The following is a 22,088-nucleotide window of genomic DNA, read 5'->3' as shown; positions in this document are numbered from 1 at the left end:
TGTCTACCAAGTCTGAAGCGCAAACGGAACGCTCTTTGAGTTGCAGTTACAGATTCGTTCTTGATAAACGTTTCCACAATGAAAGCGCGATGCTCACCGGTCACCTGCGTGAAGCTGGCCCCCCACCCCACGCAAAATTTAAGCAAAATAGTCTGTTTCGTTTGTGCTTCGTTTGTGCTGGTTTGTGCAGCAAAAAATTTCGTTTGTGCTGCTATGGTTTTTTAGTTATGAACGATTCTTTTATAGGTCATCCAGAGTTCACCCAGCCCCCCATCTGCTCAAAATGGACCCAAAACGGTACCGTTCGTTTGTGCTTCGTTAGTGCTGGTTTGTGCAGCAAAAATTTTCGTTTGTGCTGCTTCCGTTTCGGAGATATTACACATTTATTTTATAGCGATGACGTCACCTAGCCCCCCACTTCCCTCCAAATGGACCCAAAATGGTACCGTTCGTTTGTGCTTCGTTTGTGCAGGTTTGTGCAGCAAAAATTTTCGTTTGTGCTGCTTCCGTTTCGGAGATATTACACATTTATTTTATAGCGATGACGTCACCCAGCCCCCCACCTCGCTCCAAATGGACCCAAAATGGTACCGTTCGTTTGTGCTTCGTTTGTGCAGGTTTGTGCAGCAAAAATTTTCGTTTGTGCTGCTATGGTTTTTTAGTTATGAACGATTCTTTTATAGGTCATCCAGAGTTCACCCAGCCCCCCATCTGCTCAAAATGGACCCAAAACGGTACCGTTCGTTTGTGCTTCGTTAGTGCTGGTTTGTGCAGCAAAAATTTTCGTTTGTGCTGCTTCCGTTTCGGAGATATTACACATTTATTTTATAGCGATGACGTCACCTAGCCCCCCACTTCGCTCCAAATGGACCCAAAATGGTACCGTTCGTTTGTGCTTCGTTTGTGCAGGTTTGTGCAGCAAAAATTTTCGTTTGTGCTGCTTCCGTTTCGGAGATATTACACATTTATTTTATAGCGATGACGTCAGGTAGCCCCGCCCCCCTGTTTACTTCCAAATTGACCCAAAATAGTGCCGTTCGTTTGTGTTTCGTTTGTGCTGGTTTGTGCTGCAAAAATGGTACCGATTGTGCCGCAAAAAAATTTGTTGACGTTCAGTGAATCATTCAATTTGTCATTTATTTAATACTAATTTATTTTCTAGAGATGTCAAATCCTTGCTCCATGGATCGTTAATTAACCATTTGTTTGTGCCATTGCAATTTTTCATTATTAAAATCATGCATCTTCATTAACCCCCTGTCATGTATTTTATTCTTTTTCACTTGACATCATGATAACTCCTTAATTCTTACACATGTATTATCCAACTAATTACCATGCCAAGTGACCTCTGCAGGCCGGTAAGACATATCGCAACAGGGTGGCGAAAAACAAAGACGTGCAACTTTTTCAAGCGACAAATACACAACTATCTCTGAAGATTTAATAACAGTGAGTGACAGAAAGTGTCTTTTTCTGGGAAGTGACCATCGACCAATGTAAGTAAAAACTTTGTGAGGGCAGGATGGAACCACATGTATGGCGAGCATCACAGGCAAATAAATCGATGGACTTCGGAGACCCTGAGCCACGCCACCTGCCAAATTTGGCCACCCTGCGCAAGGCAAAGCAAGAGAAAAATGATTTGGCATTAGGTGACAAAAATCCAATTTTATCATTGCAGATGTTGAAATACAGTGCACCTCACAGTGACAGCATCAAAGACATTGGACTTGACAAGTTTTTCTGTCACTATTGGAGTCAAACACAAATGCATGTGTACAAGAGCTTAAAGAAATCCCACCCAATATTATGTGTTGATGCAACTGGCTCAATAGTTAAAAAACTGATGAGGCCGAATGGCATGTCTGGCCATATCTTCCTGTATCAGGGTGTTATGACAGGGCATACCAGCTCCAGTGTCCCAGTCGTGCAGATGCTGTCAGAGAAGCATGATGTTAATGCTATCACACAGTGGCTGAAGGAATGGATCCATGCAGGTGCATCTGTTCCTAAAGAAGCAGTGAGTGACTTTTCTCTGGCGATTCTTGGAGCTCTAGTCAAAGCTTTTACCCCTCATCCTGATCTGAAGAGCTACATCAATGAGTGCTTTAACATTTCACGTGGGAATCAACCTGGACATCTACCCCCATGTTTTGTCAGGGTAGATGTAGCACACTGCATTAAGATGATCTGCCGATGGGACTGCCTGAAAAACAAAAGACCTCGTGTTAAGGATTTCTTTGTTAGGTCAATAGCACAGCTTCTTAAGTCACAATGTTTGCAACATGCAAAAGAACTTCTTCGTGCTATCACCATTGTGGCACTGAGTGAGACAGAGGGTAATGACAATTCTGGAGCCCCTATCCCATCAGAAAAGTGCAAGAAATACTTGAGAGCGCAAATCGCAGAGGAATTTGTCCCCATTTCAGATGAGGAAGTTGAGGGACAAGAACCAGGTGATTCATTAAATCAGCACATCCAGACTAATGTCCGAGAGTGGGTGACAGAAATATGTGAGGAGAGCAGGTCACTTGCCATGGCTGATGGGGATAGAGACAACATCCACTTCCTCCCTGAGATTATTCCCCAAATAACAAGACTTGGAAGTTACTTGCCACTCTGGACAGCAATAATGGTCCCTCTCTTCAAAAGCGCCAGCATCACTGCAAGTTCCGCAGCTGTTGAAGCAGAGTTCAAAAACATAAAAAAAGGCCTTTTCAAGCATGAAAGCCTACCCATTCGTGTGGACCGGTTTGTTGCTCGTCATCTTTCCTTCATTGAGGGAAACATGCGGATTTGCTCTGCAAAACAAAAAAGTGATGTGTGTGATGCCACGACCGTCAGAGAGCCTGACAATGTCTGCAGTACTTCTCAAACTGAAGTAGTAAACAAAAGGGGAGAAAAATCTCATCCTGGAGCGGAGCCAGATGCATCTACTGACAGTGCAGTTGAAAACTGGAGAGGTTTAGCGGTCCCACCGAAAAAAAGAAAGATAACTTCATATCTCTCTCCTTGTCCTGAATGGCTGCATATTGGCACACAAGTGGGCTGGAAAAAAGTCAAGGTACCATTGTTGAAAAACGGGAACCATCAACAGCCTGTTAAACTTCGCACATCAAAAGTGTTTGTGCTCAATACTTGTGCATTTGATTCTGTCTTGCAATGCTTATGCTGTTCTTTCTGTGAAAGTTTTTCATTTGAAAAGACTGTTCTGAACTATGAACATGGGAACCAATTCCTCCACCTGGTGAAAACCATCACAACACAGAGTGTGAACCCACAGGTATACTCACAGAGGGCAGAACTGCTGGGGGAAATATTCAAACCTGTCCTCCTGACCTCTGGTGCTCTCCAAATTGATGCACAATGCCACATCTCCACTGTAATTGAGAGCGCAATGAGGAATATCCCAAGTGTTTATTTGATAAAACAATGCTCCTCACAGTACTGCAGTTTAAGCCAACAAGTAACAAGGCAAGTTTCACTTGTTTGTCCAAACGTTGCTGTCCTGCAGACCTGTGGCATGGCTTCTCTTCAGACTGCTGCTGAAGAGGGACTCAGCCTTCCTGACTCTCTCTGCCTCAGGCCAATTGAAAATCCTTCCCATTGTCCGTCTTCATTCAAAACACAGGACAACAATACAGGCAAGGCTCTGTGTTCAGGTAATGTTACTCACAGCTACAATCTGGGAGAGTTTGTGTGGATTGACACTGACCTTGGCAGCAGTTGCAAGGAAGTTGCCTTGCTTGAATTTCCCTCCAGTCTGGAGCTAAAAGAGAAGACCTTTACTTTGAGAGCAGTCATTGGCTTTGAACCAGGACTGACCCAGGATTCTCTCGGGCATTATGTGGCATACTGCAGGAGGACTGCATATGCCTGGGAGATCTATAATGACCTGGGAAGTGGAGTGAAAGCAGCATCAGTAAATACTAAGATCTTCCCACATGCTGTTCTACACAGTGCAGTGATGCATTGTTTGAATTGTTGGAAAAAAATGTTGATAATGTTCCCTTTGACAAAGAAAGTTATTTTTTCACGTTTTCAAGTTTCTTTTTCTGGCTGTCATCAACTTCACATACATGTATTAATTGTTGCATTAATTAATGTTTTGGAGCAGACATAGACTCATCAGGTATTTAGATTGCGGTGAACCTTTTGCATGTCAGATGTAATTGAAAAAAATGATCACATAGGCTTATTGAAAACAAGGAAATTAATCAATGAGCACGATACAAACATAATTACAGAAATATCCTCGTACTAAAAGCCATTCCCCGCAGTGAAAGTTTTCTGTAAGATAAAAAGAAAAGAAAAAAAAGGCTAAGAACATGTTTACCTTGTATTCGTCCTGCATCAGGAGCATTCCAGTCCAGGAGCTTGAAATTCGCGACAAAATACAGTGACGTGGGCTGGGTGACGTCTTTGCTATGAATTAAATGTGTAATATCTGCAAAACCGTAGCATCACAAACGAAACTTTTTGCAGCACAAACCAGCACAAACGAAACACAAACGACCGGCACTATTTTGGGTCAATTTGGAAGTAAACAGGGGGGCGGGGCTACCTGACGTCATCGCTATAAAATAAATGTGTAATATCTACGAAACGGAAGCAGCACAAACGAATTTTTTTGCTGCACAAACCTGCACAAACGAAGCACAAACGAACGGTACCATTTTGGGTCCATTTGGAGCGAAGTGGGGGGCTAGGTGACGTCATCGCTATAAAATAAATGTGTAATATCTCCGAAACGGAAGCAGCACAAACGAAAATTTTTGCTGCACAAACCAGCACTAACGAAGCACAAACGAACGGTACCGTTTTGGGTCCATTTCGAGCAGATGGGGGGCTGGGTGAACTCTGGATGACCTATAAAAGAATCGTTCATAACTAAAAAACCATAGCAGCACAAACGAAAATTTTTGCTGCACAAACCTGCACAAACGAAGCACAAACGAACGGTACCATTTTGGGTCCATTTGGAGCGAGGTGGGGGGCTGGGTGACGTCATCGCTATAAAATAAATGTGTAATATCTCCGAAACGGAAGCAGCACAAACGAAAATTTTTGCTGCACAAACCTGCACAAACGAAGCACAAACGAACGGTACCATTTTGGGTCCATTTGGAGCGAAGTGGGGGGCTAGGTGACGTCATCGCTATAAAATAAATGTGTAATATCTCCGAAACGGAAGCAGCACAAACGAAAATTTTTGCTGCACAAACCAGCACTAACGAAGCACAAACGAACGGTACCATTTTGGGTTCATTTTGAGCAGATGGGGGGCTGGGTGAACTCTGGATGACCTATAAAAGAATCGTTCATAACTAAAAAACCATAGCAGCACAAACGAAAATTTTTGCTGCACAAACCAGCACAAACGAAGCACAAACGAAACAGACTATTTTACTTAAATTTTGCGTGGGGTGGGGGGCCAGCTTCACGCAGGTCATGTACGCTACTGAAACGAAACAAAATAAAATTATTCTAAAACGAAACGAAACGAAAATGAAATGAAACGAAACAAAACAAAATGGCATTATATGTGTTGCGGCTCCGAGTCACGACGAGGGGCAAGTTTTGGTTTCCAAGGGTGTTTTTATTCCTCCTCAACTTCTCTATCATACAGAGCCGCCTTTTTCACATCTCCACACGTCACTTTTCTCTCTTTTTCTCCCCCACCTAACTGATCGCGGTGGAGCCTTTTTGGGCAGTCGGAGAAATCAACGTTAACAAGAAAAATACATCCAGCCTAGTTAAGAAAGCACCAGAAAGATCACCATGACAATTGTGAACACACAGAAAGATAATAAATAACTGGAACATCACTCAAATATTGGTGATCCCGTTGAGAGTCTCACACTGAAGGAATAGGGTCAAAAGACACAAAACCCGCCTAGCCACAATAACAGATACGCTCACATCTCTTTGGATAAAGTATATAAGCAGACAAGTATATTCATGGAGTCAACCAATAAAGCAGACATAACTAGACATTCTTTGATATAAGATAATAACAGAGGTTGCTACAACTTCACGATTCAATATGTATTTCTGTGCACTGCAATATAAATGTCTTTTGATATGTTGCTTAAATAGCTTAATGACCCTTAAGGAACTGTGTAATGCATGCCTGATGTTTGTTCTCTAAATCATGGACACGGCCAGAGTCGTCTTGACCGTTCAGTACTTGATTATATCTTGTGTTTTGACTAAACGTCATATGTCGCCTAAATGTGAGACGCCAGCTGTTCGATTACTACTGAACGCTCTGCACAGAGGGAAATATTTTGCTTAACAAAGAAGAGATACGTGCGGAAGCATGATTAAACTAAGAATGTAATGATGTAAGCAAAGACATGGAGTATCAAAAGAACAAACTTTGCATCGTCAGGGAACATTAATAAATTGATGATGTCACAGCCAAAAGCTCACATAATTCCGTACAAAATGACAAAATTGAAAGAATGAAAGCGGAGTAAAATTAAAATTAAATATTAATAATTTTAGCTCTGTGTTCAGGAATTGTGGTTGTATGTATATACTACATTTATGCTTGTATGGGAACTGGTGAAAAAGTGACGTTTTGTGGAAAAGAAAAGGAGAAAGGTGGTGAGGACTTCGTCTGATCAGCGAAGGAAACTCACACCGTGGAACTTGTGGGATGCCAATGGCTAGCATATGGGCACCGGAGTGGCCTCAATAGTAGACGCTTAGGGACTTTGTACTGTTGCCTAAGGTCAGGGTCGATTGGATCGGCCAGGCCACCAATACGAGTCGGGGACTCGTGAAAAAAAAAAAAAAAAAAAAAAAGGTGAAGGCATCGCTGATATAGCAGGACAGATGCCTGGCGACCTCAATAGTGCGACCTTAGAGACTTATATTGTTGTCTAGGGCGAAGGGTAACTGGGTTAACCAGGTCGCTACATAATTGTTGAAGTGTGTCTATGACAGGGGTGGGCAAACTTTTTGACTCGCGGGCCGAACTGGGTTCTAAATTTGGACCGGAGGGCCGAACCAGGAGCAGATGGACGTAGTGTTTGTGTGAAGTAATATAAGCGACCTGTAAAGGTCATTGCATAAAAGATTTTGGCCTTTAGTAGGTAGTAAAGCATGGATATTCCAAACAAGTTTTTTGAAAACAAATGCATTTATTAACAGCATTAAAAAAAAAAATCACTAAAAAACTGCTATCAGTGATTCTCATAAAATACGACACTATTATTATGAATAACAGTCTCCATCACTTCAGTGCCTGCAGGTCAGATTAATGAAAAATGTTTATCTTATGAGATCACATCAAACTCTTAGGAGAGATCCGTTTACCTCGATCTGTGACGGGTTGATGTGGCTGAACGTCACGTCGCGTACGTCGAGCCAAATTGGCCACTCTTTTAACATTCGGCACTCACTTCTTTTCTTCGGGCCACTCATTTTAATGGAAGGATTCCAGGGGAAGGTTTGTGGGTGGCTTTAGCGTCAAACTGTATCTGAAAGCTCAGCGAGCGAATTACAAGAATGCTGTCGTCACAGCCCACGCTCTAAATTCGGGACTGATACAAATAGAGCGCGAGTGCGCCATGTCCGTACTACTGAGTACGTACGTACACGCACTTGTGAGTGTGCACCGAGCTTTCTGACACGGCTTCCGGTAGTAAATGCGCAGGCGAGCGGTTCCCCATCTACTGGGGAAACGCAGTCATTGCAGGCAAAATGACAACAACAAAAAAAGTTTAATAATACAATTAATTCAGGGTTGGCGGGCCGGATTAAACGGTCCCGTGGGCCGGATGTGGCCCGCGGGCCGTAGTTTGCCCACCCCTGGTCTATGATGATATTGTGTGGAAAGCAGGCTTGGCTGTCAGATGGGACAGCGACGCAGCTGGAGAAGTGAGTGATTAGTTGTGGTGCTGCTGTTCATGGGGTGGAAGTGATGATTTGTGGTTCATGAAGAACAATAAGTTGATTTGTATAAAATTGTTGATTTATATTTGGCATGTGAGTTGGAGTCAGAAAAATGGCTTAAAAAGAATTTGATAAAGAATGTATATATAATTAGCATGAAGGTTGTATCCCATTGTGTGGTGGGGTTAAACTGTAACCATTTTTGTTTTCAAAAGGGTGCGGCTCTAAAGTTTGGGCCAAACGGTCAGGTGGGCACAAATGCATATTTTGGACAGAGGTGGGGGGTTGCATTGTGCGACGTGGTGGTGGCGAGGCTCTCCACACTTCGGTTGCCCCCCCCCCCCCCCTTGTCATCAACTGGGAAGATTGTCATGTCTATGTTGTGGGCCCGTGTGTTATCTATGTTTGTCTTTGTGTATCAGTTTGTTATAAATGATGGAATTGGGCTAAAATGTTGCACGAAGATGGTGTGCTAGACAATGGTTTATCAGATTGGCATTGTTAAATGTAAAAATGAGAAATTATAGAATAATCTGAGGGCTGTGGGGAGAAACTGGTCCAACGAGGAGAGTGCCCAGCACTCATAAAAAATGTGAGAGTAAGAGAGAGAACATACATTGTAGAATTGGATAAAATTAAATTGTGATTGCAGATGTTACATTCAGGAGGAATTATTGATCGATTAGGACATTAGACTATGCAAGGTGGTTACATGTAAGAATAAATCAAAGATTTGAATCACTTAGAGTTAAAAACAACAAATAAAAACGACATTGCAAGGGGGCACTTTTTATTAAAAGAACACCAAGTAAATTATTAAGTAGGGGGCATTCGTGATTGGGATTAAATTAAGGATAAAATTAGGTCAATGATTAGAAATCAATGGTGCTCTGCACAAAAAGGCTACAATTTTAATGAGGAAATATTTGGAGTACTTGGGTTTATTTTGTTTATTGTTATGTTTTCTTTGTGTTCTTGGGTTAGGGTTCAGGTGTTCCTTGTTATTCTCTTATCGCCTGCATTGTAAATGTCTTCTTTATGCAGATAGGTTAACAGGCTAGGAATTTAGTGAGGAGATAATTGATCAATTGATGAGGGTTAATAATTGTCCAAATTCTAGTCACATGTTTTGAGGGACCACAGCAACAACATTATATTTGGAGGCCATTATTTAGTACGTGATGACAGTGTCTCGATAAATAGACTGTTTTATCAAAAATGTGAGAGTGAAGGAGGAGGTTTGAGTTGTAAGCTGGCATTTGGGTGCCACTTTTAAGAGTCTGTGCAGGAGCAGAGATTGTTTTTGTTTGTTTTTAAAGATATATTTAACAGTTTATCTCGGTGCAGTAAGGATATAGCAATTTTGAAAGACTTAAAATTAAAAGCAAAATTACATTTTAATTCTGACACATGCCAGCTAACATGAGGATGGCAAATAAATAAATGAATAAATACTAGCTCAAATGTGGCATGTGTTTTAAATTGGGCGATAAGACATTCACTTTCAAGCACTATGATTTAGCGCTGCTGACAACAATAACATATGAGATGGTAAATCAAGGAGGAGTGTCACATTTGGAACACAGGCGCTGTATGACCTATAGATTGAACAATAACATTCACCGCATATACAACCATGTTGGTAGATTGTTAAATTACATTACAGTTTAATACAAAGGATTTCGGAACTTTATTTGATGATAAACACTGGAACGAGGATTTTAGCTGTGTTAATGGGTCGGGTGGATGGATTACTCAAAAAAAAAAAAAAAGCATTTGATAAGGGCGGCTTGATAGTAAGATGATGAGTGTGCGCAACTGGTAGGAGACAAAATGTTAAGAGGAAGATTTGGGGTGTAAGGAACAAATACTACACAGGAAGACTGATAACACGAAGATCCCATCCATCCATTTTCTGAACCGCTTAGTCCCCACGGGGGTCGCGGGAGTGCTGGAGCCTATCCCAGCCGTCATCGGGCAGTAGGCGGGGGACACCCTGAACCGGTTGCCAGCCAATCGCAGGGCACACAGAGACAAACAACCATTTGCACTCGCACTCACACCTAGGGACAATTTGGAGTCTTCAATCGGCCTACCAAGCATGTTTTTGGGATGTGGGAGGAAACCGGAGTGCCCGGAGAAAACCCACGCGGGCCCGGGGAGAACATGCAAACTCCACACAGCGAGGGCCGGAGGTGGAATCGAACCCGCACCCTCCTATCTGTGAGGCGGACGTGCTACCCAGTGCGCCACCGAGCCGCCTTAACACGAAGATAGTTTTGTGAAATTTGTGTCCCAGTGTGTTCTGCCCTAGCGTGTGGCACAAGTCCTGAACTGAGTCCTCGTACTCCACTGGCTGTCTCAAAATCAACAGAGGACTGTCCCTGGTCATGAGACACCTTTGACCTTTGGGAGAACAACGGGAACTATTATCATGCTTGAAGGGGGCAAGCACAGCTCTTCACAGGACAAGAACCATACAGTTGGTGGAATACACACAGTTGCAGATCAAAAAGAAAATGGACTGAAAGAACAAAAACAAGATGGACGCATTTGAGAATGGCGGACAATCCAGCCCTGAGTCATCATCATGAGAATCTAAGAGGAGAGGCTGCTAAAGACTTGCACGAGGCACATGAAGTCAAACTGGACACATTGCTAAAGACTGCTAAAGCATTACAAAGTTGGTGGAGTAAGGGACAAAAGGGATGGAAGTGTGTTTGGGTGCTGGGGCGGACATATCTGAGGAGTTTTGATAAAAGAGGGAATAATAAGGCTGCTTATTGACACTGAAACGGGGATAAAAAACAAAATACATAGATATGGACAGTGAAGATGCACTAATAATAACAAATCATACAACAGCGTGATCAGAAACTGGGCAAAGTGGACATTGATCGATAGAAATTAAATCATTTGAATCATAAATTTCGATATGTAACATAGCATTTCGAAGACACGATGAATCTAATTGAAATAATGAAATTTTATAATTGGATCGGTGAAAATTTGGATTCGGGCAAAAGAAGGCTGAATTGCTAAACTTAATTGACCTTTATCAAAACGACAGAATTTAATTACACATCAATTGCGACTGATTTATAGGATGCATATTTGAGCTTGAAGGGGTGAGGGGCCATAAGAAAGTTGGAATTCTGGATAGTCAGCACAATAGTAATACAGGGCACTACTTAATTAAAAAAGAATACAGTAGGGTTTTTAAATAACAATTACAGTGACATGACCCTTGCGACAATTGATTTAAATGGCAATTTATGATAGGTACTTGGGGTTAGGATTAACAATCCATCCATCCATCCATTACTGGTGCGGCTCGTCCTTACGAGGGTCACGGAGGATTAACAATAATAATTAGAATTTGTCATTTCTGTAGAAATTGCGTGTGAAGGCGTAGAGGCTGAATAAAAATTCGGGGAATGCTACAAGATTGTGTTTAAATTTGGAACGTGTTGAAGTGGTCAGAAAATGGATGAAAATATAGAAAGAATTCTGTAAAATTGGGCGTGAATTTTAAAGTTGAAAATTTGAAATTTTTCAAAAGTGGGAAGTTTTGGAATCGGTAGGCATAAGATGAACAGTTCAAAAATTGAAATGGGTTGAGTCAGTGAAAAAAAAAAATAAAAACATAAAAAAAAAAATAAATAAATAATAATAATTTAATTAGAAATTATAAGGGAAAAAGGAAATTTTGCAAAATTTTACCGCAATGATGAAAGTGAAAATGTGAAATTTTAATCTAGAAAGTGAAAGAAGGTGAATTGGAAGAATTATGTGGAAGAAAATGAGAAATGTTGAATGTGCCATGAAGATTGAATGGTGAAATATTGGTTTAAAATTTGTAAATTTCTCGAAAACCGTAAATATTTAGAATATTTGGCATGAATATTTGGAATGTGTTAAAAGTGTTAAAAGTGGAATGAAGTGAATCAGATGAATTTGTAGAAGTAGTTAAGCTAAAAAAAAATAAAAATAAAAAAAAAATTAAAAAAAAGAATAAATAAATAAATAAATAAATAAAAAGAGGCAGAAGAATGCAGAAGAAGTTGAATAATAATAAAGTCAAGGCAAGTCAAGTTTATTTACGTATATAGCCCACAAGCAAGTCTCAAAGGGCTTCAAATGTACAAAAATTGACAATTTAAAGTACAGGAACAATAAGTGTGAAGGCCACAATGATGATCATGACAGTAAAAATATTTCTAATTGGTTTTGATAGGTACAAAGGGGGAACATGGAAGAAGGTTTCAAAATTTGTGATTTAGCGTGACTCCATTATCAAGAGTAAGCATTTCTTTTTAATTCTAAGAATTGGCATCAACAAAAATGAGAACGATAATCTTCAAGGTGATAGTGTAAGTGGCAGGAAGAAGCTGTGTATATTGTTTTTAAACATTATTTTTAGTATCATTATTTTTTAGGAGGGTCAGTTATGCTTGTGAGGAGATGAATGAAGGAACAAGGTAACAGTAAAAGGGAGTGCTCTATAATTTTTTGGTTCTTTGCCAGAGGTAGTTATTTGGAGGGATGAATTTAAACTGAAAGCAAAATGGAACTGTTTAGTGGAAGAAATATGGGAAGGTGGAAATATTGAAGTTACAGCTCTACACAAAGTGTCAAATAGTCTAAGTGTGAGATGGGAGCAAACTAAATGGGGAGTTAAATCATGTTCCAGCATTCTGCATATTGGCAAACGATGAGAGGACAGGAGACCAGACAATTAGATATTAATTTTGGATTTAAAAAAAAAAAAAAGGGAAATTTTAATTGAGGAGAAAATTTTGCGTAGGGATGGTTCCTTTTACAATTTAATATTGTACGTTTTTATGTGTGTTGTGGGATGACAGTTTGTCTGTAATGGTGTATGAATGTCAAGTCTGTGCTTGTGGTGTGGTGTTGGTGTATTGTGAATGGTTAACATGATTCAAAGTTGGGGTGATGTGGTCACAGCAGAGGATAACATTCCTCTCACCTGAAAAATATAAAGATGCTACAGATTTGAAAAAGCAAGATTGATCAGGGCTAGTTTTGGACTAAATATGGGTTTGGGATTACTCTGGGGCACCATTGACAACAAAAGACTTCAATGGAGAAGGCCCAATTCAAGATTATGACCAGACGTGACAATACCTGCATTGACAATCAAGACTCTGAGTCAAGACAGTGTATGACAACAACTCTGGACTTACCTGACAGTGTGACGAAATGTATGTGACGGAAGTTGTGATGACTTGCTTTGTTTTGATGTTTTACCTAATTGTATTGCAGCCTCTAACAGCAACCCAGGGAGCAGATTGTGCTTTATTTGTTAAACTCGTGTTTACTTTGCAGGTTGTCAACTGCAGTCTTGGAGAATTTTGTGTCATGTCTGTGAACATGCATTAACAACTAACCCCTTACTTTTCATAATGAGTTTGTAAATGTGATCGTTTTCAGGACAGGCTCGGCAGGCTCCAGTTTTCAATTTCATACGTTTGACATGCGCCCGTGTGTGGATTCTTTTTTGTTTAGCATTATGAATTTTATTTCTTGGTATTATGGATGTTTATTGTCCGGAGAGCTGCATGCACAGCTACAGGAGGGTGATGGCTTTTGTTCATACAGCCATGTGAGATGCTGCCAGTCGAGTTTCAGGGACTGAGAATTGGTGATTCCAGGCCAGGATGGCATCTGGAGGTACACCGAAGTCCAGCTGGCGATGGGTATGTTACCATGGACATTGTTATTTTTACTTTTTAACCATTGTGACACATTTTTTAGAATGTGTAAAAAGGGGGAGGAAAAAAATAATAATAATAATAAAAAAAATAAATAAATAAAAATTGAAAATAATAAAAATACAAAGGGGGGAATTGTGAGATTTTAAGTGTTTTCAGAATTGATGGTTTTTAAGTCTTCAACATGCGAGACGGAGGAGAAGAAGCAGCTTGGCAGAAATGAAGTGAATGGGAGACAACATCGGGAAATGGAGCCAAAGCCTGGTAACAAGTGTGGAGAGTTTTAAAATAGCTTAGAATAAATTGTAGACCTTTACAAGATAGGATCAAATAGGTGGGAGAGTATTAAATGTAAAAAAAAATTGGAACAATAACATACAGACTCCAAACGAATTTGGAACAGGTGGATAACTTATGAACGATAAAGTTTGAATAACACATTATTCACGTGATTCATTTGCAGGATAAACAATGGAAGGGATTGATAAATTGAACAAATTTAAGACGACTGCAGGAGTATTATGTCGAAAACAAATAGATTCAACAAAAGTTTTTCCCTATAAAATGGTGGCGTTTGGGTTTGAAGTACATAGTCGCTTCAAAGGAGGAAAGGCATGAATTAAGATACGTGATTGATCAATGATTAAATGTTAGTGAAACAACAGATTGAATAAATTACGATGACTATGCTTTGAAAAGGCTATCCCTTATACCAGGGGTGTCAAAAAATAAAAAAATAAATAAATAAAAAATAAAAATAATAATAATTTTCGGGCCGCGTTGTAGTCATAGCTTCTTTTGGAGGGCTGTTATGACTGTCACCCCAAATAAATGTATGAGCACCTCATATTATATACAGTAAAAGCTACAAAATAAACTGACAAGTAATTCGTTTTCAAATCAGACAAGTAAAAACTGGTCTAATAGTTAAAAATAAAATATTATTAAAAGTGAAGAAAATTTGCAATTCGAGTAATGACACATGAATATGAAGCACAATTTGTCTTCGCAGGCCACATAAAATGATGTGCCTGGCTGCATCTGGCCCCCGGGCCTTGAGTTTGACACCTGTGCCTTATACAAAGGCAAAGAAGGATTAGAATTTGATAGAACAGATATGGACATTCACATATTCCAATAGAGTTTAAACTGCTTGCAATACTATTACAAATTAATTAACACTTGTGAGTGCGGGATTGATTGATTGATTGATTGATTGATTGATTGATTGATTGATTGATTGATTGATTGATTGACTGAATGACCGAGTGACAGAATGACCGAGACCAAAAGACTGAGTGACCGAATGGGCGATCGTTCGATGTCTGTCTGTCTATATGCATGTATAGATGTATGTATGTATTTCGTTATTTGTTTATGTATTTTTCTCTCACATTTTCTTTCTCATCTTCCACTTCTTTCGGGAATCTTCTCGCTTTTTAAGAATCTCCCCTGCCATCTCTCCTTGATAGTTCCATGCTGTCACTGGAATGTCGTCTAGGCCAATTGCCTTTCCCCTCTCTATCTTTTACAAATGTCTGGGTATGAATTTTATCTATATTTATTTTTCTCACTCATTGGCGGGCCCACAGAGGGACTTGAAGCGGCTCCACAGAGGGACGTGGTGGGCCGACAGAGGGATTACGAACACATATGGGTTTTTGGTGACCTCAGTTAAACTGAGGTCAACAGAGGGTGTGAAGGAATAGGGTCAAAAGACACAAAACCCGCCTAGCCACAATAACAGATACGCTCACATCTCTTTGGATAAAGTATATAAGCAGACAAGTATATTCATGGAGTCAACCAATAAAGCAGACATAACTAGACATTCTTTGATATAAGATAATAACAGAGGTTGCTACAACTTCACGATTCAATATGTATTTCTGTGCACTGCAATATAAATGTCTTTTGATATGTTGCTTAAATAGCTTAATGACCCTTAAGGAACTGTGTAATGCATGCCTGATGTTTGTTCTCTAAATCATGGACACGGCCAGAGTCGTCTTGACTGTTCAGTACTTGATTATATCTTGTGTTTTGACTAAACGTCATATGTCGCCTAAATGTGAGACGCCAGCTTTTCGATTACTACTGAACGCTCTGCACAGAGGGAAATATTTTGCTTAACAAAGAAGAGATACGTGCGGAAGCATGATTAAACTAAGAATGTAATGATGTAAGCAAAGACATGGAGTATCAAAAGAACAAACTTTGCATCGTCAGGGAACATTAATAAATTGATGATGTCACAGCCAAAAGCTCACATAATTCCGTACAAAATGACAAAATTGAAAGAATGACGAATGGATGAGGTGCGACAGTGTAGGAATGGAGCAGAATGTTTACAGGAAGGTCACTTGGAGATAAAACCAGCTGGTGCCAGAAGGAGACAGCCAAGGACTCGGCCAAAGATGATCCCCAAGGCCGAAAGACAGGATGGAAGACGGCAGCCCCCACACACACACCGAATCGTCCATACCAGCACCCACTCCCATGGAATCAAACTCTACTGCGAACTCGCCCCACCCCAACGACTCATCACCCATCAAACTCGCCCCACACCGGCATGAGCAACTGAATATAAGCAGACCAAAGAACCTTGAACGTTGCCTTTTCTGAATGGAGACTTTCCGCTCTTGAAGGGCCCAGCGCTGTATTGTACTTTCCTGAAAACAGAGCTTTCTTAACAAGAATTATGATTGAACTCAACCAACCTGTGTAAGTCTAATTTCTGCTTCAGTGTCTTTGCATTTTCCTAAATCTGAAGAAATTAAACGAGCACGCAGTGAGTGAATTGGATAACAGGTGATTGGCAATGGCTTTTGCCGTGAGGCGCAGATAGCGCTCCCTAAATTGTGGACCAAATCCAACAACACCCTTCCCCACTTAAAAAAAAAAATCATCTTGACCTAACACTCACATCAAGGTAACCAATTTACAGACCGAATAGCACGGAATAGACCGGTAAACCGGTTTGAAGCAATTTTTATTTATTTTTTTCACATACCCCGACCAGTATACATTACAGTTGTGTATACTCCTGAAAAATTCAGTGTAAGCATTCAACCACCCAACATTTTCAATAACCAATTACATATAAGACCTGCATACACATGTGGCATTTGTCCATGTTCATGTTACAACAATGTTTTTCCGGTTCCTACATCTTCATAGTTGGCTGTATTTGCCACCTTACGTCAATGAACGTCGAAATACATTGGTGGTATAGTTCAAATAAACAGCCAACTATGACGTCACAAATCATGTATACAAATATAAGCATTCAACACCAAGGTCGCCAGAAACCCCTAACATCTAAACATTTAGTAGCTACTGTCCTCTCTGTGACAGTCGGTTGACCCAGCGTATTGTAAGTCAAAATTTGTGGCTTCCGTCTTTCCCTTTTTGAGTACCACCTTCTCTGCTCTGCTGCTCTTGCGTCTTCGGAATCCGGCTCATCGGATATATCACCTGCATCTGCAGTGTACTCAACTTCCCTAACAGATGGAGAAGGGACTAGCTCGACCCGTTCCTCCTCCTCAGCTTGTTTGGAACGCTCTTCCTGCACAGAAGCATCTCTCGCGATCTGTGGGACAAATTCTACTGCAGTGGGGTCCAGCAAACGCAAGCCGTGCGGCTCATGGATAGACCATGTGGCAGCATCCAATAAGTCCTCATCTGGATCCACCTCACTTTCCACCTGCTGCATCTGTTGTGCCTTTGTTCTCCCATTTTCATAAAAATGTCTTTTTTTTTTTTTTTTTCTTTTCCACCATCTTATTTTCCTGTGGAGTTAGTGGAAGAAAGTCACAGGGCAATAACAAATTCCTGTGTAAGATCCTTGTTCTGCCTGTGCCATTTTCTGGCTCCAACTCGAAAACTGGACTGTCCTCGCCCTTTTGGTGTTTGATGACGTAAATCTTGTCTTCCCAATATGAGCGGATCTTGCCCGGACCTCCCTTTTCAACGACATTTCTGACAAGAACACGGCTGCCCACCTGAAGTGGTGGACCATAGATTTTCCTGTCGTACTGTCTTTTACCTCTATTCGGCATTGAGCAGGAAGAAAGCCCAGGCTCCTACCAAGACTATGTTGGAAAATGGAGGAGCAGGATGATTGAGGCTTACAACATCGCCTCCAGGAATACAGTTAAGTCAGCCGAACTTTTCGCAAATAAGAAAAAACGTTTTTATTTAATTTATTTGCATTTTATTAACATTTATTAACCTACAAATGTGTCAGATCATTTTGCCGGACCCTGTACATAAATCTTTTAACTAAAAAAAAAAAAAAAAATTTATTAATTAATATATATATATATGTATATATATACATATTTTTTTAAATATATATACATATTTTTTTAAATATATATATATATAAATTTTAAATATATATATATATATATTCTAAAATATATATATAAATTTTTTTATTAATATATATATATATATATATATATATATATATATATATGTACCGTATTTTTCTGACTATAAGTCACGGTTTTTGTCATAGTTTGGGTGGGGAGGCGACTTATAATCAGGAGTGACTTATATGTGAAATTATTCACAAAAGTTTACTTAATCATTAACACATTACTTACTACTATAGTTGATCACTTCACATGTTATTTTCACTTTAAACCGCATGAGGGCGCACTATGGCTGTGGAATAATTGGAACCTCACTGACAATGAGTTCCATTCACTGACTTCCGGTGTCAGGAGATTTAATGATTTGGAGTGACACAGATGGTTCGATAAACTACTTATTGTCACGGATCGGAATGGAGCAGGGTAACCAAATGCAGCTTGGACCAGGGTTTATTGGAGAACACAAACTAACAGACTCGGCAGACTGACGTAACTTACTAACAAAACCAACAACAGAAACTGAACAGAGACGTGAGACAAAAGACATCAATGATCCGACAGGGGAGTGACACGCAGACAGGACTTAAATACGAGACAGGTAACGATCCAGGGCGCTTGCTTCAAGTACACACACATATGTTGAGCTCTTGTTTTGTAAAATAAAGAGCCGATTACCAAACCCACGTCTTGCCTGGAACTTTGGTCACGCTGTACTCCCCGGAGTCCGCGCCGCAATCGGCGGCATTCGGGGAGTTCGCACCGCAATCGACGGCATTCGGGGAGTCCGCGCCGCAATCGACGGCATTCAGGGAGTCCGCGCCGCAATCGGCGGCATTTGGAGAGTCCGCGCCAAAATCGGCGGCATACGGGGAGTCCCAGCCGCAATCGGCGGCATACGGGAAGTGACTATAATATATATGTAGATCTGTGGAATAATTGGAGCCGCAACTGACGACGAGGCTGACGACGAGGCTGACGTCAGCGGCGCACGTAGTTCCGGAGTCAACAGCTGTGTGTTTGTTTTTTAAGTGACACGGAAGACGAAGATTCCGATGGATTTAATGATTTGGAGTGACACGGATGGTTCGATAAAATTGTTGTTTATATTACATTTATTTGATATATCTAGTCTGACGTGGCGCACTGGGTAGCACGTCCGCCTCAGAGTTAGGAGGGTGCGGGTTCGATTCCGCCTCCGGCCCTCCCTGTGTGGAGTTTGCATGTTCTCCCCGGGCCCGCGTGGGTTTTCTCCGGGCACTCCAGTTTCCTCCCACATCCCCAAAACATGCTTGGTAGGCCGATTGAGCACTCCAAATTGCCCCTAGGTGTGAGTGCGAGTGGGGATGGTTGTTCGTCTCTGTGTGTCCTGCGATCGGCTGGCAACCGGGTCAGGGTGTCCCCCGGTGACTGCCCGATGACTGCTGGGATAGGCTCCAGCACGCCTGCTAACCCCGTTGGGACAAGCGGTATAAAAAATGGATGGATGGATGGATTGTTAATCCTCACCCGAGGTTCCTAACATAAATTGCCACTTAAATCAATTTTTAATGTTAGGGCATTTGTTATTTAGAGCCCTACTGCATTATTTTCTAAAGTAGTGCCCTCTATTACTATTTTGCTGACTATCCAGAATTAAAAAAAATTTATGAACCCTCACTTCTTCAATCTCAAACATGCATCTTATAAAACAGTAATTTGATGTGTAATTAAATTCAGTTGTTTTGATAAAGGTAAATTAAGTTGAGCTAGTCAGCCTCCTGTTGCCCAAATCCAAAGGTTCATAGGTTCACCTGTAAAATTCCATAAGATAAGATAAGATAAGATAAGAGGAACTTTATTAATCTCACGTGTGAGAAACTGCATGTAACAACAGCTCGATTTACAGGAAGGTACAAGTTGGGGGATAAAAGTGCAAAAAGAGACTTCAGGAGACTTCATGCCATGATTAAATGATTAAATTTCTGTTGATCAATGTTCACTGAGCAAAGTTTCTGATCACGCTATCCGTCATGATTTGTCATTATCAGTGTATCCTCACTGTCCATATCTATGTATTTTGTTGTTTTTATCCCCGTTTTAGTGTCAATAAGCAGCCTTACCTAACCCTTTTTATCAAAACTCCCAGCACCCAAACATGCTTCCATGCCTTTTGTCCCAAATTCCACCAACTTAACTTGGTTAATAAGTCAACAAATGGCGGCACAGTGGCACACTGGTTACACTGTAAAAAGTCATTCATGGCCTAAGTATATATCACAATATTAAATCAAGATGGCGGCGCGTGCACACGCAGCGACCTCTCTCTGTCACGCCCGAACGGTGTTTTGTTCGTTTAATGAGTGTTTGTCCGACAGTTTTACGTGTTCGTCTCGTCGTACTACGTCGTGCTACAAGTACAGCAGGCAGGTTCTGCTCGACATCGGCGAAAGCGAGTTTTGCGGTGTTCTGAACTTTGAAGCGGAGACATTAAAGGAACTCGGACTGCTCCGGCCTGAAACAACGCCGGACTTGCCTGCTACTCCTCCCCCGGATAGAAAGCGTCGGAAGCGGTGTGCGAGGAGGCAGAAGAGGGGCAAGCGCGGAGGCGTCCGGGCCAGGCTGGCAGCCAACCCGACTCGCCCGGCCGTGCCTTCCATTCTTCTGGCGAATGTTCGATCGCTGGACAACTAAATGGATTACATTCGCCTGCTGAGATCTACGAACCGGACAGTGAGTAACTGCTGTGTGCTCGTGTTTACTGAGACTTGGTTGACTGTCAACATTCCGGACTCTGCTGTGCATCTGGAGCGGCTAGCGTGCTATCGAGCGGACCGGGCCATTGTAAAAAGGGAAAAATCGCGAGGGGGGGGAATATGTGTTGTTGGATTTGGTCCACAATTTAGGGAGCGCTATCTGCGCCTCACGGCAAAAGCCATTGCCAATCACCTGTTATCCAATTCACTCACTGCGTGCTCGTTTAATTTCTTCAGATTTAGGAAAATGCAAAGACACTGAAGCAGAAATTAGACTTACACAGGTTGGTTGAGTTCAATCATAATTCTTGTTAAGAAAGCTCTGTTTTCAGGAAAGTACAATACAGCGCTGGGCCTTTCAAGAGCAGAAAGTCTCCATTCAGAAAAGGCAACGTTCAAGGTTCTTTGGTCAGCTTATATTCAGTTGGTGTGGGGCGCGTTTGATGGGTGATGAGTCGTTGGGGTGGGGCGAGTTCGCAGTAGAGTTTGATTCCATGGGAGTGGGTGCTGGTTATGGACGATTCGGTGTGTGTGTGGGGGCTGCCATCTTCCATCCTGTCTTTCGGCCTTGGGGATCATCTTTGGCCGAGTCCTTGGCTGTCTCCTTATGGCACCAGCTGGTTTTATCTCCAAGTGACCTTCCTGTAAACATTCTGCTCCATTCCTACACTGTCGCACCTCATCCATTCGTCATTCTTTCAATTTTGTCATTTTGTACGGAATTATGTGAGCTTTTGGCTGTCACATCATTAATCTATTACTGTTCCCTGACTATGCAAAGTTAGTTCTTTTGATATTCCATGTCTTTGCTCACATCATTATATTCTTAGTTTAATCATACTTCCCACCATATCTATTCTTTGTTAGGCAAAACATTTCCCTCTGTGCAGAGCGTTCAGTAGTAATCGAAAAGCTGGCGTCTCACATTTAGGCGACATATGACGTTTAGTCAAAACACAAGATATAATCAAGTACTGAACGGTCAAGACGACTCTGGCCGTGTCCATGATTTAGAGAGAAAACATCAGGCATGCATTACACAGTTCCTTAAGGGTCATTAAGCTATTTAAGCAACATATCAAAAGACATTTATTTTGCAGTGCACAGAAATACATATTGAATCGTGAAGTTGTAGCAACCTCTGTTATTATCTTATATCAAAGAATGTCTAGTTATGTCTGCTTTATTGGTTGACTCCATGAATATACTTGTCTGCTTATATACTTTATCCAAAGAGATGTGAGCGTATCTGTTATTGTGGCTAGGCGGGTTTCGTGTCTTTTGACCCGATTCCTTCAGTGTCTACATCCGTGACGAATGCTGCCGGGACT

At 41.1% G+C, this 22,088-nt stretch overlaps 1 protein-coding gene and 1 long non-coding RNA gene across 12 annotated transcripts in view; both read right to left on the bottom strand.

Moving 5' to 3' along the window:
• Nucleotides 1-1,651: 1,651 nt before the first annotated feature.
• LOC119121644 overlaps nt 1,652-22,088 on the bottom strand; it is a 44,679-nt gene continuing 24,242 nt past the window's right edge. Inside the window, exons 1-7 of one of the 11 annotated variants that reach the window (XM_037249474.1) lie at nt 4,340-4,416; nt 3,719-3,898; nt 3,489-3,617; nt 3,297-3,383; nt 2,739-2,804; nt 2,539-2,681; nt 1,652-2,209 (exon numbers count right to left, since the gene is read on the bottom strand). In XM_037249474.1, coding sequence (XP_037105369.1) covers nt 2,184-2,209; nt 2,539-2,681; nt 2,739-2,804; nt 3,297-3,383; nt 3,489-3,617; nt 3,719-3,807 — 540 coding nt within the window. In that variant the 5' untranslated portion in view covers nt 3,808-3,898; nt 4,340-4,416 and the 3' untranslated portion in view covers nt 1,652-2,183. Of the gene's footprint in view, nt 2,210-2,538; nt 2,682-2,738; nt 3,384-3,488; nt 3,899-4,339; nt 4,417-22,088 lie in introns of those variants that run through there. The other 10 variants (XM_037249476.1, XM_037249475.1, XR_005097712.1 and 7 more) reach the window with 10 other exon arrangements.
• LOC119121736 lies at nt 8,597-20,336 on the bottom strand. Its single transcript, XR_005097751.1, has 3 exons — nt 20,323-20,336; nt 20,125-20,130; nt 8,597-8,842 (listed from the first exon to the last, which is right to left on the bottom strand). It is a non-coding gene; the product is annotated as an uncharacterized LOC119121736 (long non-coding RNA).

The sequence above is a fragment of the Syngnathus acus genome, chromosome 4 (assembly GCF_901709675.1).
Source record: "Syngnathus acus chromosome 4, fSynAcu1.2, whole genome shotgun sequence".
Taxonomy (NCBI): Eukaryota; Metazoa; Chordata; class Actinopteri; order Syngnathiformes; family Syngnathidae; genus Syngnathus; species Syngnathus acus.
This window is presented reverse-complemented; position numbering and strand designations above follow the sequence as displayed.